At 45.4% G+C, this 19,754-nt stretch overlaps 1 protein-coding gene across 2 annotated transcripts in view; it reads right to left on the bottom strand.

The window, feature by feature from the left end:
- LYN (LYN proto-oncogene, Src family tyrosine kinase) overlaps positions 1 to 19,754 on the bottom strand; it is a 138,636-nt gene that overhangs the window by 13,887 nt on the left and 104,995 nt on the right. For both annotated transcript variants that reach the window (XM_001087049.5, XM_015145385.3), the window contains exon 11: positions 831 to 984. In XM_001087049.5, the coding sequence (XP_001087049.2) occupies positions 831 to 984 (154 nt within the window). The remainder of the gene's footprint in view (positions 1 to 830; positions 985 to 19,754) is intronic.

Here is a 19,754-nt window from a genome sequence, read left to right as displayed (position 1 = left end):
AATCCCTTGAACCCAGGATGCAGAGGTTTCAGTGAGCCGAGATCATGCCATTGTATTCCAGCCTGGGCAACAAGAGTGAAACTCCGTCTCAAAAAAATAAAATAAAATAATGATAATCCTTGTTCAGCAATGCTTAGGAATTTCAAGAAAGTGCTTGTTTCTTCCAGAAGAGAGTGAGCACTGCAAACATATTGGCTCAGCTCTCATGGATGAGAGCATAAGAATCCTCAGTCATAACCACATGGGCAATCCTAGCCCAAGAAAGGCCTGTGCAGTCCCGACCGTGCTCGGCCCCCGGACAGTGTGCCACAGGCTGGGGAACTTAGGCCTCTCTGTGCATTTTTGATTCCCATATATAATTCAGAATGTGGGAAAATAAAGTAGATTTTTTGCATTATATTTAGTTCTGTGTGTATGATAATGTTCATGTTTTAATTTGTAATTAAAAGGCTGGAATAAAGAACATAGAATTAATGTTACAAACATTTCCTCCACAGCCCCATATATTCATTGTTTGAGTGAAAACTTTAACAATGTAAAATAAACAAGAATCTTGATTTGGCTGAATCTATTTGTGTTTTGTATTGCTTAATTGAAATACAACTGATAGCATTTGTAAGCCTAACAAAAGTATCATGTGGAGTTAATCAAGAGAGTACTTTCTAGAAACTATTAGAATAGAACTGTAAGCAGACAATTATGGTACAGCTTAAATGTTGTACCAAGTAAGTTTTTCTTAATGATGACTATTGCAATTGCTTTGTCAAAAACAGACAAAAACAAAATAAAACACAATAATAAAACATCTAAAGATCGTTACTGGAACATACCTTCCCTTGCTGTGTACTCATTATCTTCAATTACTCTAGCAAGGCCAAAATCTGCAATTTTGCACATGAGTGACTCGGAGACCAGGACATTAGCTGCTCGCAGGTCCCGGTGAATGTAGTTCTTCCGCTCGATGTACGCCATTCCCTCTGCAATCTGAAAACAGAAATAGGCTCTCATTTTCATATGTAGGGTAGGTGACTGGAAAGGGCCATCAAGGAAAACCAGAAAACTTATGAATTCCTGAAATCTTTTCATGTATACTATTTTGATCATTCAGGTTTTGAAGACAGTGCGTAATGGCAATCACCATTTGAGCCCTTTCTAAAATAACTGACCACTCCCCGCCAAATCTCCAATAACGGTCATCCTTAAAAAAAAAAAAATTAGCAACAAGTCTTAACATTTTCTAATGTGTGAAGAATCTTTTTAAGACCCTGCTAAATTCATCCATGTAGATATATAGGTGTCATTATGCCAGTTTTTCAAATCAGAAAACTGATAGTACAGTCTGAATGTTTGTGTCCCATTCCCTGCCCCCTACCCCAAAGTTCAAATGCTGCACTCCTGACCCCGGGGCAATAGTTATTAGGAGGTAGGGCCCTGGCAGGTGATTAGATCATGAGGGTGGAGCCCTCACGAATGGGATTAGTGCCCTTGTAAAAGAGACCCCAGAGAGCTGCCTTGCCCCTTTCACCATGTGAGGACACAGCTATATGGTGCCATCTATGAACCAGGAAGTGGCCCCTCATCAGACACGAAACCTGCCAGGGCTTTCCTTGCTCCCAGAACTGTGGGAAATAAATGTCTCTTGTTTAAGCCACCCAGTCTATGGAATTTTATTATGGCAGCCAGAACCAACTCTAAAAATAGAGTTGGAGAAAGTGACATGCTAATACAAATAAATTATTGAGTTATCAAGAACAGGATGTCCTTTCCGTCAGGTTAATCGACAGCCCATGGAACTGGTTCTCCAAGTTCTCTCTGCATATTCCCTCTAGGATAATCACAAAGATTCACTCTTTTTTTTTTTTTTTTTTTTTGAGATAGTCTCACTGTGTCCCCCAGGCTGGAGTGCAGTCGCACGATATCAGCTCACTGCAACCTCCAGCTTCCTAGGTTCAAGTGATTCTCCTGACTCAGCCTCCCGAGTAGCTGGGATTACAGGCATGTGCCACCACACCTGGCTAATTTTTGTATTTTTAGTAGAGATGGGGTTTCACCAGGCTGGTCTCGAACTCTTGGCCTCAGGTGATCTACTCGCCTCAGCCTCCCAAAGTGCTGAAATTACAGGCATGAGCCACCACACCCGGCAAGATTCACTCTCATGACAAAGTATGACAGCAGGAAAGAATCCAGGATTTAAACACAACAATAACATAGGGAGGCAAAACTACTACTCGTTGCTGAATAGAAAGTGTAGTATTGTTCCAAAGTCAGGTTTTTAAGGAAGACATTACCAAATTATAATGTTAAGGAGAAGGAAGGAATAAAGTAAAGGAAGGAGGGAAGGAAGGATGGAAGAAAGCAAGCAAGGAAAGAAGGAAGGAACAAGGAAACGAAGGAAGGAAATAAGAAAGGAGAGAGAAGGAAGGGAGGGAAGTAAGAAGCAAGAAAAAGGGCAAGAAGGAAAGAAAGCCAAGTAGTAGTGTATCTGGTAAGCAGTTAGAGAAAACTCTGATTCGAACTTTTCACGCAGGAATGAATGTATTCTGCCAGATTCTACCTTGAATTGCAGATGGCTCAGCTTGGAGGATCTGACTTTCCCCAGTCATCTGCAATAGCATCCCTGGCGATCAAGCAATTCCGGTTGCTTAGCAAAAGATTAGCTCCTTAGTATTGGGTCTGCCTTTCCTTCCCCTCTAGGCCAATTCCTGGCCTCACCTTCTGCTCCGTGGGCCTTCCCTGAACTCCCCTTTACTTGCCCTAGATGGTCAATGTGTACAAAAACCATCTGTAGCTGCTGATCATAGCTTTGTCATTATTTTTATGCTGTTTAATGCTCTCAGTGTTGTCATGTTGGCCAGTCGATAAACACCACCAGGGCTGAAAGTATCTTTCTATTCTCACTTGTACACATTGGAACCTTCAAACTTGTCACCAAACCTCTTATCAGAGACAAAGTAAGTCCTTAGGGAAATGGACTGGGGTTTTCATATGACCAGAATACTATCTTGTTAGCCCACTACTGCAGGGATTTGGCAGATGACATTCTCAGGGTCACAAAAATCTCAAATAAAACAATCAGTGTGGCCTACATCCGTCTCAAAGACTGTTCAGTCCAGTATTTTGCTTCTGAGTGGAAACAAAGAATGTGGTCCAAGCTCCTTTGCGCTGCTGCCAAGGCCCTGTATGACCTGGCCCCCGCTCAACCTTCCACTTCCTCACCATGACCCCCTCCTTTGTGCTTCTACACCCCCTGCCTCTGTGTGGAACGTTCATTCCCTCCCTGCCCCTTTCACCCTATCTAAGCAGTCTGCCGGTCTCAGCTGAGATTTCACTTCTCCCGGAAGCCATGCCTGGCACACCCTCTCCTGCCAGGTGTGCGTGCGTCCCCAGCGCTCCCTGCTCCTCACCTGACTACTTGTCCATAATTTCTACAGGAACATGAACCCAAGGAAGGTGTAGGGCATGCACATTCCTGCATCCCGCCACTGAGCACAGCAGGAGGCTTGATTTCATGAGGAAATTGAGAAGTAGGACAGGGGCTGAGCAGGGCAGAAACCACACGGATAGCAGGAAAAGGACAGGGCAGGTTCGGAGAGCAGTGACCTCGTGTCCCCTGCCTTTCTCCCAACTGTCACAAACTCTGAGCACTGGGGAGATGCACAACTTTTACCTGACCCTGGAAAAGATTCAAACAGCCTCTTTGGGAAGTCAACAGAAGGTGGGCAGTGGTGACAATCAGGTAAGGGCAGAGCTCCTCCGAGTCTGACTTGCTCTAGGAAGCCTCTGCTGCCCAGAAACAGCAGGGAGTGGCATGGTGAGGGCGTCAGAAAGTTCAGGATAGCTCCTTCTAGAGTGGGCACTACTGAAACGGATGACACGGGGTGGCAATTTTGGTGGCGGCTGGGAGAGAGGAGCCCTGCCTCTGTTTCCTTTTGTCTGCTGGTAACCCAAGTTCAACAAGACTTGTTAGAAAGAGCCAGTAACACTGGGAAAAGTGGAGAGCGAAGATCAGGCTGAGCATGTGTGAAAGAAAGGAGTGTATGATTATAACCAAGTAGGCTTTTGGCGATAGAGCCACCATGCCTGGCTCAAACAGACTAGAGTTGGTTACGGGAGCCCAGATGAGAGAGCAGCAATTGAGCAGTCACAGCTGACTCTGTTCCAGCCTCCCGGCTCCATTCCATGGTAGTGCAGCTTTTAAAAATTCTTAGTTCTTAGACACTTATCTACCTAACATTCCAATAATTATATATAAACTAGGCCAAGAACCCAAAGAAGCCAAAGCTGGCTGAAGTCCCAAATTGGGCCTGATACCGCAGTTGACAATAGCAACCAGGAACCTTGTGCTGGCCCCTCCCCCAAGGCTGTTGATTGGCCACACAGGTGGGCGCGGTGGCAGGGACCCAGCCTCCCACACAGCAGCAAGGACACACATGGCTCTCCTTCTCGGGAACAGATTTTGATGATCAACTCATTACAAAAAGCACTCCAGGGACTTGTTAGTAAGGCTTTTGTCACACCTACCTACATCCCGTATTTGCATAAATCTGAGTGCTTTTAAAAAAATGATTCTCAGAAATAATAACAGACTTGCAACAAGCCTAGTGTATTTTGGCCTTCTTCTCCATGCCAGAGTGCTTTAAGGAGCTCAGATTCTAAATGGTAATAAAAGCATTCACCAAGGCAAGATTAGAAACAATAGCATTAGCCAAGTAGAATAAATAATGAATATGGGAGCAAAATAAAAGCTCTCAGATATGATTTGCTTTTCAGATCATAAATATCACAACTCTCCTCTTACATAAAATTAATTCATTCTCTTTATTCTTTCCCTGGTCTTTGTGTATTGTTCTTCCTTGGTTTCTTTTTTTAAAAACCTTAATTGTTGTTGTTGAAGTCGGTCTATTTACTACAGCTAAAGTAAATCCAGCTCTATTTCAAACAGCAGGAAGAAATCAGAGACTCCTTTGGCTAATTGAATGTAGGGTCAACTTTTCATGGAATACCTTCTTCCTCTTCCAGGGCCATGTAGCGTTCAGCACTGCAGAAAGAGCTGTCACATAAATACATAAAGCAAGGCTCAGTTGTCCCCAGGGACTCCCACTTCCTATTGTTCCAGCAGGTTGGAAAGCCTGACTTCTGTGGGAGTTACATAGAGTTGGTCATGCTTGATGAGAAGAGGATGTGTTTGATTCAGAAGACTGTTTTGTTGTTTTTTGCCCACATACATTTTACTAAGATGACGATGATATGTAGGTGGGTAGGTAGATGGATATTAATAACCACCATTTCCCCCCCACTAATTGAACACCTACTATACACCAAACACTGCTTCACATCCTTTACACTCAATTCATGTTTCATCTTAATAGCAAATTGACCAGGTAGGTTTTACTTCCGTTGTACAGATGCAAATGAGGCTTTGAGAAATTAAAGAACCAGTTGAAAGCTGCAGAGTGAAGGGGAATGCTCCCATTTACACCAGGTGTGTCTGACCTCAAAGTCCACGTTCCTAACACCACACTCCAGAATGTCAGACCCACAAGAGAGCTCAGTACCAAGAGTTAACTAAATGCTCCTGGAACCCAAAGATTTCATTGAGAGAGTATTTCTTTTCTGAGAAGATAAAAAGAGATTTCTAAGGTTTCCTCTCATTGTTGTTAAGTCCAAATTTCACCCCTCAGAAAGGGAATCACAAGCTCTCCCCAGGCCAAGTTCTGGTTCCCATTTCAGGACGTACATGCAAAGCTTTGTTTAGGTTGTCTCTGTCTAGAATATTGTTTCTCAAACTTTTTTTCCATTATCATTCCTCCAGGAAGAATTACTGAATTAAAATTAAAATTTAAAGTTAAGGCATCCTTAACAGGAGAAATTAAGTATGAGGAAAGAAGGTTGTATTAGGTAACTTTGGAGGGCCACAAACTATTGTAGTATCTAAGATTTTCTCACCCCTAAGGGATCAATTTTTGCTCCCTTGGGGGCAATCTTACCCTGATTGCAAATGCATGATGCTATGATCTGAACGTGTCCCTCTGAATTCATGTTGAAACTTAATCTCCAAGGCAATCACACTAAGAGGTGGGGCCTTTAGGAGGTGATTGGGTCATGAGAGATCCTCCCTTATGAATTGGATTAAGGCCCTTATAAAAGAGGCTTCACACAGAGTTTGACCCTTTTTTGCCTTTCCACCTTCTTCCATGTAAGGACACAGAAAGAATTACCTCGCCAGGCACTGTATCTACTGGTGCCTTGATCTTGGATTTCCCAGCCTCCAGAGCTTAAAGTTTGAGAAGCACAGCACTAGATCATAGGCTTGAAAGCTTAAGCTATTTCAGGATTGCAATAAAATCTTAGTCTCAAGATATTGCCTTTGAGCAACCTCAGAGGTGGACTGTTAGCCTCATAATGGTTGGAGAGGAAGTCCGGATGCAACTCAGCTTAACAAAAGGATTAAGATGTGTGGAGCCAGCATAAGGAGCCCAGGCTAGGGAGGAGGAGGCTCCATTATGGAGATGGGGTGAGGGAAGGGGCAGGTGAGGAAGGTTCTCGAAATACCTTGGAAGAATTCCTAGCCCATCGACTGTTTGGAACACATGGCTTGAGCTTGTTTCTCCTGCAACTTAGGTCAGGACTCTGTGGGCCTCATGGCTTGGAGGCAGGGGATACAGTGTCAGGCCCCAGTTCCTCTCCCTCCCTATCATGGCTCTGGGCCTGGAGCTATTACTCACAGGGCTTGGGAAACCGATACAATCTTTTGGTTCTAAATCAAATGAGGAGATTCTCTTCATCTTAGGCCACGTGATTCTCTTCATCATAAGGTCAGGCCCAGGGGTGAACAAAGACAAGAAAACCCCAACTTTCTGAACCACCTGCTGACACCAAAGAACTAATTTAAACTGCCTCTTTCATCTGGTGCTGATGTCTAACTCTGTCTTAGAAAGTTGATGTGTGAAGCTACTGGAAGTCTGAAATAAAAAATATCCCCATTACCAAGAATGAGACTAATCATGTAAAGAGACGATGTCAGTGAGGTTTCCGTACTCTTGACTTAAGCTGAGATGTGCTGATGTTTCGCATGCTCTTTGGCTCAAATAGCATGGCCAACGCACAGTTTTTAGTTCCTTTTTTTGCCTTCAGTGAAAACATATGATGGTATTTTCTACCTTTGCTGTTTCTGTGTTTTTCATTTTCATTTTTAAAAAGCGGTTTACTGAGCACAGGGATAAGGGAGCCTGTGGGGGTGCACTATGACCAAAACTCTGAGTGTGAAGCAAGGCAACTGTTTCCTGAAAATGCCTGTGCCTGAAGCCAATGACACAGAACACCGTGCCGAGGCCATTGCTATCCTGGGAGGAGGCACAGAACTACTGGGTCAGAGAGCAAATCCTGGGGGTGGAGGGTTCTGGTGAAACTCTCGGTATCTTGTACACAGTGAAAAGTCTAGGTACACAGAACATATTAATAATAATATTTACTGAGTTAACGGGCAGCCTTATCTTGTTTGGCTGGATAGATAGACTTCCAGTCATCCAGAATGGCCTTTCTAATGTACAATGAGAAGAAAAGGAGTTAGTAACCAAGTGTCTGCCTCTTCCTCCACTGCCAATCAGCTGAACAGATGCCTTCCACAAGTCAGGTCTTTGAGGCAGCTAGAGGCACACGTGGACCAGAGAAAGACAGAAGTTAGGTCTTACCCAACGTTCTGATCCCAAAGGGGCAGGACTTTCTCCCCCACTGCTGGTGTGAAACAGGAAGTGTCAACCCTTCAACAGAGACACCCTTGGGGCCACAACAGGTGAGAAAAGGTGCCACTTCCTCCAGGTGGAGGCAATCCAGCTGTCAGGGTTGGTGGCAGAGTGGGAACAGGGATAGACCTCAGACCCCAAGCAGCATCTCAGAGGTCACTAGGGACACAGCTGCTTAAGTCGACATGGTAGTGCTGCCAGTGTGTCTCTATTTGTTGGTATACTCACATCTCTAGTACGATTTCACACACACACACAGACACACTTACATAGACACTTATGCTGGGCAGGGTGGGGACAGAATACAAAATTTAGAGTCCTATTTACTTTGCAAATAACTTTTCCCCAGGGTATGACGTTCAAAATATGTAAACCAAAATTAAAATTCTAAGCCTCTTAACCAACTGGGTAGACCCTCCTTTTGGCCCAGGGGATTTCAAAGAAACCTGAAAAACTAGTTCAGGCCACGATGAGAAGGGGGAATTGGACATGACTCATTGTGCCCTTCTTCCTTTTGGAGTGTAGACATCAATGACCAGCATTTACATGAAAATAGAGATCTTGAGACTGATAGAACAGACTCTTTGTAGCAATAAGATACTAAATTCCAACCAGACTTTAGTATATCATCACATGATAGATAACAGGTTCTAAAGAAGATCAAATTATTTTACCTTAATATATATATTTTTTGACATATTTTGAAATGGCCCTGCAAAGTCATCACTTATGGGGGAAATTCATATTCTGTAGAGAATCCCATTCCCTTTCCAGGTCTTTTCCTGATCCAGGAGAGATTTAACTGACACCTTTTAAGGTCCCATAAGAGACATTCACATCTGTTCTCTCTGAGGTCTGCTACCTGAAGGCTTCATCTACATAACAAGAACCTTTGCTTCTACAACCACCACTTCCCATACCTTAACTCAAGCTTACTACAACTCTTCAGACAAAACTTAACTCCTCCAACCAATGGACAATCAGGACTTTTTTTTTTTTTTTTTTTTTTTTGAGGCAGAGTCTCGCTCTATCACCCAGGCTGGAGCGCAGTGGCACGGTCTCAGCTCACTGCAACCTCCACCTCCTGGGTTCAAGAGATTCTCCTGCCTCAGCCTCCTGAGTAGCTGGGATTACAGGTGCCCGCCACCATGCCTGGCTAATTTTTATATTTTTAGTAGAGACAGTGTTTTGCCACGTTGGCCAGGCTGGTGTCAAACTCCTGACCTCAGGTGATCCACCCACCTCAGCCTCCCGAAGTACTGGGATTACAGGCATGAGCCACTGTGCCTGGCTAATCACGAGATTTTTGAATCCACCTATGGCCTGGCAACCTCTCCTGCCAGCTTCAAGATGTCCCGCTTTCCTGGGCTGAACCCATGTACACCTTATGTGTACTGATTTATGTCTTTGCTTATAACCTCTGTCTCCCTAAAATGTGTAAGATCAAGCTGTATCCCAGCCACCTTGGACACATGTTCCTAGGATCTCTGGTGGCTGTGGCATGAGCCACGGTCCTCAACCTTGGCAAAACAAACCTCTAAATTGATCGAGACCTATCTCAGATAGTTTTTGGTCCGGTTAAATCAGACCAAAGTTTTAGAAAACATTTGAGTGGAATGCACTCATTTAAATTCCCTCTCCTCTAACAATGTTAAAGCAGAAAGTCCAAGTTGCTATTTCCTGAATGGGGAGTGCCCATATGAGTAGGCTCAGCAAGCCCCATCCACATGCACCTGCCTGGACCGCCTCGAGAAAAGGCAACTGGGCTCTCCCTCATGAAAGACTGTGGCTTTGTGTCATCAAATACACCCACTGAGAAGGGGGTTGCCTCTGGCCACGACAGAAATGGGAAATTCCTAACCACCAAGGCCCTAGGTAATATATCAGATGGACTTCTTTTATGCAGATTTGACAGAGAGGGAAATCTCAATTATGTTTTACAAACCCAAGCAGAGCTCAAATAATGCCCCTGCCTAGTAGCTTCCTAGTGATGACCATCCAGGTCATTCATCTTTTCCTGCTTTTCTCAAAGGCCCAATGAGAAATCTGTCAACCCCAGCACCCCACACAGTGAAACCGGCTTCCAGCAAGCTCTCTCCCACCCGAGGCACAGGCTCTGAGCCATCACCAGCCTTGCTGGGCATGTGCCCTGTGGACTGTTTGCTCAGCACACATACCCGGCTGCTACCACCAGAGAACATGAGCAATGCTTTGGACAAATAATGAAGTGTTGTGTGGATGACCTCACTCTGGAAATCTTGCTTTAGTGCTCTTCTGTTCATCCTAATTACTATTGCTTTTTGAGAAATTGGCAAAGACAAGCAAGGCTATCTTGCTCGGTGAGGTTTTTTTTTTTTTTTTCACATTAATGAGAAGAACCCCCATTTCTGTCAGATGACTGAGGGAAAAAAGGGATCAAAGGAACCTTACTGAGGGGCTGAATGTGATCTCTCAAGCAAAGCTAAAATCTACCCCCAGGAAATTCCAGCCTAAATGAGAAACTGGAACTGAAAATGCAACCTGTCTTAGAACTGGCTGCTTGGAAAACATTTGTCATCTAGACAAGCAGTGAGAAAAATTAAATGAGAAACCTGTCAAAAAGTAGGAAAAACAAAGATCTGATTTTCCTGGTGCTTTACCTGTTTTAGTAGGCACTGTTTGCCTTACTCTCTAAGGATGTATTGTCTTCCTATGCTTGAGAAAAAGAATTCACATAATTAATGATGTTCAAAAGCCCTAGAAAGCCTATAAAATAACAATATTAATAAGTTGGAACTGAAAAATAAGTAGCAATTGAGTAAAACCTACAGTCTCTCTAAAGGATTTTTTGTAACAGGAAGCCCCTGGAATCAATCCCAAACTGACCTAAAAAGACCATTTAATAACAACAGAAAATAGAATGTAAACACACACACGCACACCAGGGAGTTGGCAAAAAGAAAGTTTAAGAACACCTCTTGTCTGTATTGCAAATATGACAGCATTTGTTTTATGCCTCTCAACAGTTGTCACAGAAACACTTTTCTACTTGTTAACATTCATTGATTCCCCAACACTAGATGCCTCTAATCTTCAATCCATAATGTGGATGGAGGAAAGGGATGTAACAGAGAGCTCATGCATTCTTGTTCGTACTCTACTTTTTTGGGATCAAAATTTCTTGGAAATTTTATTTTAGCTTTATTTGGTTATCATAATAGTCTCCTCTTTACAAGTATAACTGCTAAGAAATAGTGAAATCTATACCTTGATGATGATGATGATAGCTACCATGTATTAGCTACTTACTTGCCCAGGCACTTGCTAGGCATGTTAATCATTCAAACAAGCCCATAAAGTAGGTTATATTCATAGTAATAAGGACGAAGCTGAGTCTTGGAGAGGTTACGATTTCCCTAGAAAGGTCAGAATTCCAACCTGAGCCTGGCTGGTCCAGGCTTAAGAGTCTGTGCTCTTAAGCCTTCATGCACACTGGTTCCTTCCTCTAAAAAGAAAGATTTGAGCCGGCCATGGTAGCTCATGCCTGTAATCCCAGCACTTTGGGAGGCTGAGGTGGGTGGATCACTTGAGGCTAGAAGTTCGAGGGCCAACGTGGTGAAACCCTGTCTCCACTAAAATATAAAACTTAGCTAGGTGTAGTGGCGGGCACCCATAACCCCAGCTATTCAGGAAGCTGCGGCTTGAACCCAGGAGGCGGAGGTTGCAAGACAAGATTGCACCACTGCACTCCAGCCTGGGCAACAGAGTGAGACTCTGTCTGAAAATAAAAAAATAAACAGAATATATATATATACATATATATGTATATATAATTTTGTTATTTTTTAGATGAAGTCTCACTCTGTAGCCCAAGCTGAAGTTCAGGGGCCCGATCCGATCTTGGCTCACTGTAACCTCCGCCTCTGGGGCTCAAGCAATTCTTGTGCCTCAGCCTCCCCAGTAGCTGGGACCTACGCGCTACCACACCCAGCTGATTTTTTGTATTTTAGTAGAGACAGGGTTTCATCATGTTCCCCAGTGTGGTCTCGAACTCCTGATCTCAGGCGATCTGCCTGCCTCGGCCTCCCAAAGTGCTGAAATTACAGGCATAAGCCACTGCACCTGGCAAGAAAAGATTCTTTTTATTCTATTCTAAAAATACAATGCTCACCAAGTTGGCAGTGGAAAAAAAGGAGGCAAAAAGAAATAAGAAAACCAGATAATTTAAAAAGTGGTCAACTTAGGCCAAATATGGTGGCTCCCACCTGTAACCCCAGTGCTTTGTGAGGACACGCAGGAAAGATCGCTTGAGTTCAGAACAGCCTGGACAACATAGCAAGACCCCACCTCTACAAAAAAATTACAAATTAGCCGAGTGTAGTGGCACATGCTTGTAGTCCCAGCTACCTAGGAAGCTGAGGCAGGAGGATTGCCTGAGCCTATGAGTTTGAGGCTGCAGTGAGCTATGATCACATCCACTACTCTCTAGCCTAGGACAACAGAAAGAGATTCTGTCTCTAAAATAATAATAATCATAACAAACAGTCAAGTTAAAGCTTGCAGTCTGTAGACTACCTTCATAGCTAAAAGATGAGGCAGTGCTTGGCATATCCAAGCTTAGGACTGGTGGAGATTTCTGTTACTGCTCAAAATCTAGTCAATCCATCAGCATGCAAGGACCCGCAATGCCTTGGGGAGAGATGATTTTCAAAATGACAGCTTCACCAAATACCCATATTTAAATCATTAAGTGTCCACGAAACAGAATTACCTTCTTTAGAAAACAGGAAGAAAAGTTTGTCAATGAATACCCGTTTACTTTCTCTTGCAAAAACTCACTGGACTATGTCATTGGGTTGGATATTTCAAAACTCACTGTACTACCCCGAAGATGGATATTATCAAAACCCAGAAAATAACAAGTGTTAGTGAGGATGTGGAGAAACTGGAAATCTCGCACACTGCTGGCAGGAATATAAAGGGATACGGCTGCTATTTGTAATGTCACTAGGATGCTATGCCATGACTACTCCCTTAGTATATATATAAGGTAGGATTTTTTTTTTTTTTTGAGACAGGTTCTCACTGTGATGCCCAGGGTGGAGAGCAGTGGCAGGATCACAGCTCACTGCAGCCTCAACCTCCAGGACTTAAGCAATCCTCCCATCTCAGCCTCCTGAGTAACTGGGACCACAGGTGCTCACTGCCACACACAATTATTATTATTATTTTTTTGTAGAGATGAGGTCTCACTATATTGCCCAGGCTGGTCTTGAACTCCTGGGTTCAAGTGATCCTCCTGCCTCAGCCTCCCAAAATGTTGGGATTACAGACATGAGTCACTGAACCCAGCCACCCTTAGTATATTAAAAGACTGAAGGTCAAGGTATCTCCATTAGCTAACGAGAACTGACATCCCCTTCCATCCAACCACACACAGTCCTGTCTGTATCCCACAAGCCCCACCCAGTTGCAGGTCCACTAAACACAGTCCTTGCCTTCAGAGTTTACTTTTGATGGGGGAAGACAGAAAGTAATAATTCAGCACATGAATATACACCATGTCAGATAGCTGAGAAGAAGAAAATACATAGCAGGCAGCTGTGCCATATTTCAGCTAAGACAAAATACCTTAAAGAACTTGACGTAGGCTGGGCGCGGTGGCTCAAGCCTGTAATCCCAGCACTTTGGGAGGCCGAGATGGGCGGATCACGAGGTCAGGAGATAGAGACCATCCTGGCTAACACGTTGAAACCCCGTCTCTACTAAAAAAAAAAAAATACAAAAAACTAGCCAGGCGACGTGGCGGGCGCCTGTAGTCCCAGCTACTCGGGAGGCTGAGGCAGGAGAATTGGCGTGAACCTGGGAGGCGGAGCTTGCAGTGAGCTGAGATCCGGCCACTGCACTCCAGCCTGGGCGACAGAGCCAGACTCCATCTCAAAAAAAAAAAAAAAAAAAAAAAAAGAACTTGACATGTATTATTCTGAAAAGAATTCCTGTGCAAAGACAGCGCCTGGGCTCCGAAAACAATCCCTGACTTATTTGTCCCGTGACAAACTTAAAGGAAATCTGTAACAAGATCTAAGAAATTCCAAGTATACCCGAAACAGATTTGCTATCATCTTTATTTATATTTCAACCCCTTTGAAGTGCGTTTTCAAAATACTGTGTTTGCGAGGGAAGTCTGTGACATCTGCTCTCTGTGGCTGATCCTGCATTTTCCTTTTCCTAAGGATGTGGGGGCAAGAGTGGGTGGGGGTGGCTGCAAGGGCTAAAGCTGAGGAATAAGCAAGGTCAAGCATTTTGCTCACCAGGTAGGATTTGTCCATGCCTAGTGATTTGGGCAAACAATTACTGGGCTTCACTCACTTGGAGCAGTGAGAGGAATACAGTTCCTCCCCAGCACTGCAGCTTTCTAATGGGGAAAAGCAGCATTCCCTTGCAAGATGCGTGACCTAGAAAAACGATCACTCGCTCGGTTCAGCAACTTCTCAACGACAGTGGTTCCCGACTATCGAAGCCCACAGGACCCCTGCGGCTTATTCAGGGCCCTAGTCCTTAATGACTGCGAACAGGGAGAGGGACCTACCTAGACACCTGCAGATTTTAAACAAGAATCCAAGGTAAGTTTAATGATAAGCATATGAAACCCTGAAACATAGATTTCCAAACAAAGAAAACAATAAAAAATGTATGAAAAGGAGTAACTTCTGAAAGCAAATCTACATCATGACTGACACACACCGCAGGCAAACGGCCATTATGGGGGCTTCCCCTTGCATTCCGAGTGAGGCCAAAAGGAACTGGAGGGCCGAGAGTGAGGGGGTTATCTGATTTATGCCTCAAAGCATTGCTCTGACTGCTGTGTGACCACTGGGCTGGGGGGAGCCACAGCTGAGCACAGGAGTAGACGGCCAGCTCCTAGATTACTCACTTTGAGTGGGTATTCAAGTTGGGTCCATGTGCAGGAGTGAGGAAGGTGAATCTACTTTGAGGGTGGAACCCCAGACTTGCTGAGGAATTGGATATGCAATGTAAGAGGAAGAGAGTCAAGAATGACTTTGAGTGTTGGGACCTGACAACTCCAAGGACAGAGCTGCCATCAACAAAAGGGAGAAGATGGCAGCTGGTACAGGTTTTGGAAAAGGGGATAATAGGCACTGAGCTGGGGTGCGTTGAGTTTGACATGCCCAACACACATCTTTGGGCAGATGCTGAGCCAGCAGGGGCTCACTGGAGCAGTTTGGGCTGGAGCTAGAAGCTTCGGAGTGGCCGGAGTCTAGACAGTTGTGCTGGATTAACTAATGTCCCCCGCAAACTCACCTCAGAATGTGGCCTTATTTGGAAATAGAGTCTTTCCAGATTTAATTAAGGATCTCAAAATGAAATCCCACCCTGGACTTAGGGTGGGTCCTAAATCCAACCACTGGTATCTTTATGAGAGAATGGCAGAGGAAGGTCTGAGACACAGAGACGCAGAGAAGGCCACAGGAAGACAGAGGTGCAGAGAAGGCCATAGGAAGACACAGGCGGGAAGATGAGCAGTGCGGCCAACAAGACATGGAATGGAACACCGGAGCTGCCAGGAGCTGGAAGAGGCACAGAAGGATTCTTCCCAAGAACCTGGGAGCACAGCCCTGCCTACACCTTCATTCCAGACTTCTGGCTTCCAGGACTGTAGGAAAATACATTTCTGTTGTTTTAAGCCCCCTGACAACCCCAGGAAATGAATACGATGCTTTCAGTGGAATCACTAAGGAGACTTAGTGTGGAGAAAAAAAGAGGCTGAAAGACTGAGTTCCGGGACATTGCAAGGTTTAACCACTGGGCAAATGAGGAGCTGGCTGGTGACAGGGAAGGAAAAGCAGAGAACAGTGTCCCAGAAGCCAAGTGAGGAAAACGTGCCATGGAGGAGTGAGACCCACGGCAGCAGACCCTGCTGGTGGACACCTAGGAAGACGCTGAGAGATGGGTGCCCTTTGGATGTAGTGTCCTGAGGGTCACTGTTGACTTGCACTGCTAGGGTCGAGTGGTGGGAGGTTCAAGAGAGGGTGGGTGGGGGAGAACTGGGGAAACTGAGCATAGTCCTGCAAGCACTTTTGTCATCGGGGGAGGAGACATCTGGAGGCTGAGGTAGCTGGAGAGGGATGTAGAGGAAAGTGAAGGCTTTACTTTGATTTCTATAGAAAGTGCAGAAGTGAGGGAAAACGCTAATGCGGAATTTCTAGAACAATGTCTTGAAACAGCAAGAGAGCACAGGACCCGGTGCATGTTGGGGCTCTTGACTGACAGCTTCTCCTGTCTCAGGGAAAGAGACAGCAGGGAATCCACAGAGAGAGAGGCATGCAGGGGAAGGTTTGAGGGCAGAGAAGGGGAAGATGGGCCATTATTTCTAGCAGGCAGTGAGAGGGAGTGGACTGGGCACATGTTGGGGTTCACGAGGCTCCTCAGGCTGGTGCTCGTGAACTGGAAATGCAGAAAGCTGCTAGGTACCTCAGTGCAGGTCACAGCTGTTGTGTGGACATGGGGGCAAAATAGGTGAAGGGTCGGACTTCCATAGGGCTGGGATTTTGCCAGGTGCATATGACATGGGGGAGGGGCAATGAGTGTCTCCAAGCTAGGGGAGGAGAGAAGAGAAGCAGGAGCGGAGGGGAGGTAGGGACAGGCAGGTTCAAGGGACGGGAAGTACTGGCAAGAGGCTGAGGCTGTAGGGGCTGGAGCACTGGAGGGTGAGCACACAGAAGGGAGGTGATGGCTGAAGTGGAAACGATCAAATGAAGCAAAGGGCAGCGGAACTGGTCAGCCTGCAGAGTGGCTCGAGGGGAGAGGATGGAGTCTTGGAGGGGAGGAAGTCAAGACACAGATAAGCTGGTATTTGAAGGTGGGGATGGCTACAAACGATGGAATGATGACAGGGCTGTGCTGGGAACAGCACGCCAGCCGGAGCTGAGAACAGCAAGGAGGAGGAGTGGTCAGGGATCCAAGGACCACAGCTGAGAGGTGAGTCAGACTGGCACAGTCTGATGGCATGGACTCCAAAGCTGGGGGTCCTGGGTTGGGGAGGTAGAAGGTCTGGAAATGGTAAAGAAGATCAAGCCGTACAGCTCCTTGTAATGCATCAAAGATACTTCAGCACACCATTGGTCCCATTGACAATACTACAGGTTGAACATACCTAATCCAAAAACCCAAAATCCAAATTGCTCCAAGATTCAAAACTTTTTGAAATGGTTAATCAGTAAGTATAGTGCAAATATTCCAAAATCCAAGGTTTAAAAAAAAAAAAAAAAAATCCCAAATCTGAAGCACTTCTGGACCTAAGCATTTTGAATAAGAGATACTCAACCTGAAGTATAAATGTAATCTTAATAACCATGCTAGTAGTTGGCTCTGTAACATCTAACATTGCCAGGTAATGATGTTGCAGACACTGGGGGCGCCGGGTGGATAATGAACAAGCACTGGAAATCCTGACTTTGTGAAGAACCTGCCAGCCCATCACCCTGGGAACTCCAGCATCAACCTCTGCCAGCAGGTGCTGAGAAAGGGCTCTGTTCAGTGCCCAGGGAGAGGCCATGAGGCCCTGCATGACACTGGGCGAGGACAAACCTGTTCAGTTGTGGGGTTTTTTTTTCCCCTCCAAATTAAGCGGAATGCATCTGCCATTGGCTTCAATGTCAAATACTTCACTTACAGTTTCTCATTCCTCCTGGTGTTCTTTACGCCACAAGGAATGTGAAACAAAGGGGCACTTTGTTTTTCCCACAGGCCCAGATACTTATATTCTACATCCTTCTTCTTTTCTCACTTTTACTTCAACCAATGAGGTAAGTTTTGTGCAGGAAAGTAAACCCATAGATAGAGGAAGGGGAAGAAGAAAATACTTTACGGTTAAATACACCTGAATAATGACTCAGAAAACTTTTTTGTTTTTTGAGACAGACTCTTGCTCTGTCGCCTGACCGGGCTGGAGCGCAGTGGCGCGATTTTGGCTCACTGCAAGCTCCACCTCCTGAGTTCATGTCATTCTCCTGCCTCAGACTCCCAAGTAGCTGGGACTACAGGTGCCTGCCACCACGCCTGGCTAATTTTTTGTATTTTTTAGTAGAGACGGGGTTTCACCGTGTTAGCCAGGATGGTCTCGATCTCCTAACCTCGTGATCCGCCCGCCTCGGCTTCCCAAAGTGCTGGGATTACAGGCGTGAGCCACTGTGTCCGGCCAGAAAACCTTTTTAAAAGCATGTGTTCTGGCAGGGCACGGTGGCTTACACCTATAATCCCAATACTTTGGGAGGCCGAGGTGGGAGGATTGCTTGAATCCAGGAGTTCAAGACCAGCCTGAACAACATAGTAAGACCCTATCTCTACATTTAAAAAAAATGTTTAAACACACAAAAAATATGTTCTTCCAGTTACTCATTCAGAGCTGTATGAAACAGAGAATAAACAATTTGTTTTAAACTGAATATAGTCACAGGCCGGGCGCGGTGGCTCACGCCTGTAATCCCAGCACTTTGGGAGGCCGAGGCGGGTGGATCACAAGGTCAGGAGATCGAGACCATCCTGGCTAACACGGTGAAACCCCGTCTCTACTTAAAATACAAAAAAAAATTAGCCGGGCGTGGTGGCGGGCGTCTGTAGTCCCAGCTACTTGGGAGGCTGAGGCAGGAGAATGGCCTGAACCCGGGAGGTGGAGCTTGCAGTGAGCCGAGATCGAGCCACTGTACTCCAGCCTAGGTGACAGAGCGAGACTCTGTCTCAAAAAAAAAATAAAAAATAAAAAAAATAAACTGAATATAGTCAATCCCATTTTAAGTGGCCAATACAGTCATCCAACAAGCATTTTTCAGCATCTACTGTATATAAGGCACTGCATTAAGTGCTGGGGATAAAAAGGTAAACAAGAACTTATCAAAACATTCAAATTGCAGTACATGCTATGGAAGAAATGGGTGGGGCCCGAGACTGAGGAGAATGGAGTAAGCAGGAGTTGGGATGGAACTGCTTCAGAAGGAGGCCAAGGAAGGCGTCTTTTGATAAGAGGTGTGGTGTGGCTCAGAACAAAAGGTAGCAGCTTCCAGGAAGTGGGCTCTGGAGAGGCACTGGGATAGGGAAGAGTGTGGTGGGCTCAGTGCTGAGGTATCAGTCACAGGCATAGGTGTTGGGAGTCTCTGTGGGGGTAGTGGGAACCCACTGGACGAGCTGAGCAGGGATGCAAAACCATCCAGTCTATAAGATTCACAGAGACTGAGAACAGCACGGGGGTGGCCAGGGGCTAGCAAGTGGCTGTGGGGAGCTGGCATTGAGTGGGCGCAGAGTTGCTCTCTGGGAAGATGAAAGAGTTCTGCAGGTGGATGTTGGTGATGGTTTCACAACAATGTGAATGTTCTTACTGCCAACAACCATAGACTTAGACATGGTTAAAATGGTGTAATTTGTGTTTATTTTACCACCACAATTTTAAAAAGGCAAAAATTTTAAAACCATCCAATTGTCCCTGCCTACTTTTTGGACCCTGGAAAGAGGGTAGCCAAAGAGACAGGAGGGAGGCCCATTAGGAGCAGGGCTGCCTGGGAAGACAAATGGGCACCCTTCTGTTAAAAGCTATTGTTTATCCAAAATCCAAATTTGACTGTATACCTTGGATTTCTTCTGTTTGCCAAGCTGGACAACACCAGTTCAGAAGCAACTGTGGGGCCGGGCGCAGTGGCTCACGCCTGTAATCCCAGCACTTTGGGAGGCTGAGACAGGCAGATCACAAGGTCAGGAGATCGAGACCATCCTGGCTAACACGGCGAAACCCCGTCTCTACTAAAAATACAAAAAAAATTAGCCGGGTGCGGTGGCGTGCACCTGTAGTCCCAGCAACACGGGAGGCTGAGGCAGGAGAATGGCGTGAACTCGGGAGGCGGAGCTTGCAGTGAGCCGAGATGGGGCCACTGCACTCCAGCCTGGGCGACAGAGCAAGACTCCGTCTCAAAAAAAAAAAAGAAGAAGAAACTGTGGGGCACGATGGTGTGTGCCTGTAATCCC

This window comes from Macaca mulatta, chromosome 8 (assembly GCF_049350105.2).
Source record: "Macaca mulatta isolate MMU2019108-1 chromosome 8, T2T-MMU8v2.0, whole genome shotgun sequence".
NCBI classification, from domain to species: domain Eukaryota; kingdom Metazoa; phylum Chordata; class Mammalia; order Primates; family Cercopithecidae; genus Macaca; species Macaca mulatta.
The sequence above is the reverse complement of the archived record's forward strand: the minus strand, read 5'-3'. Positions and strand labels throughout refer to the sequence as shown.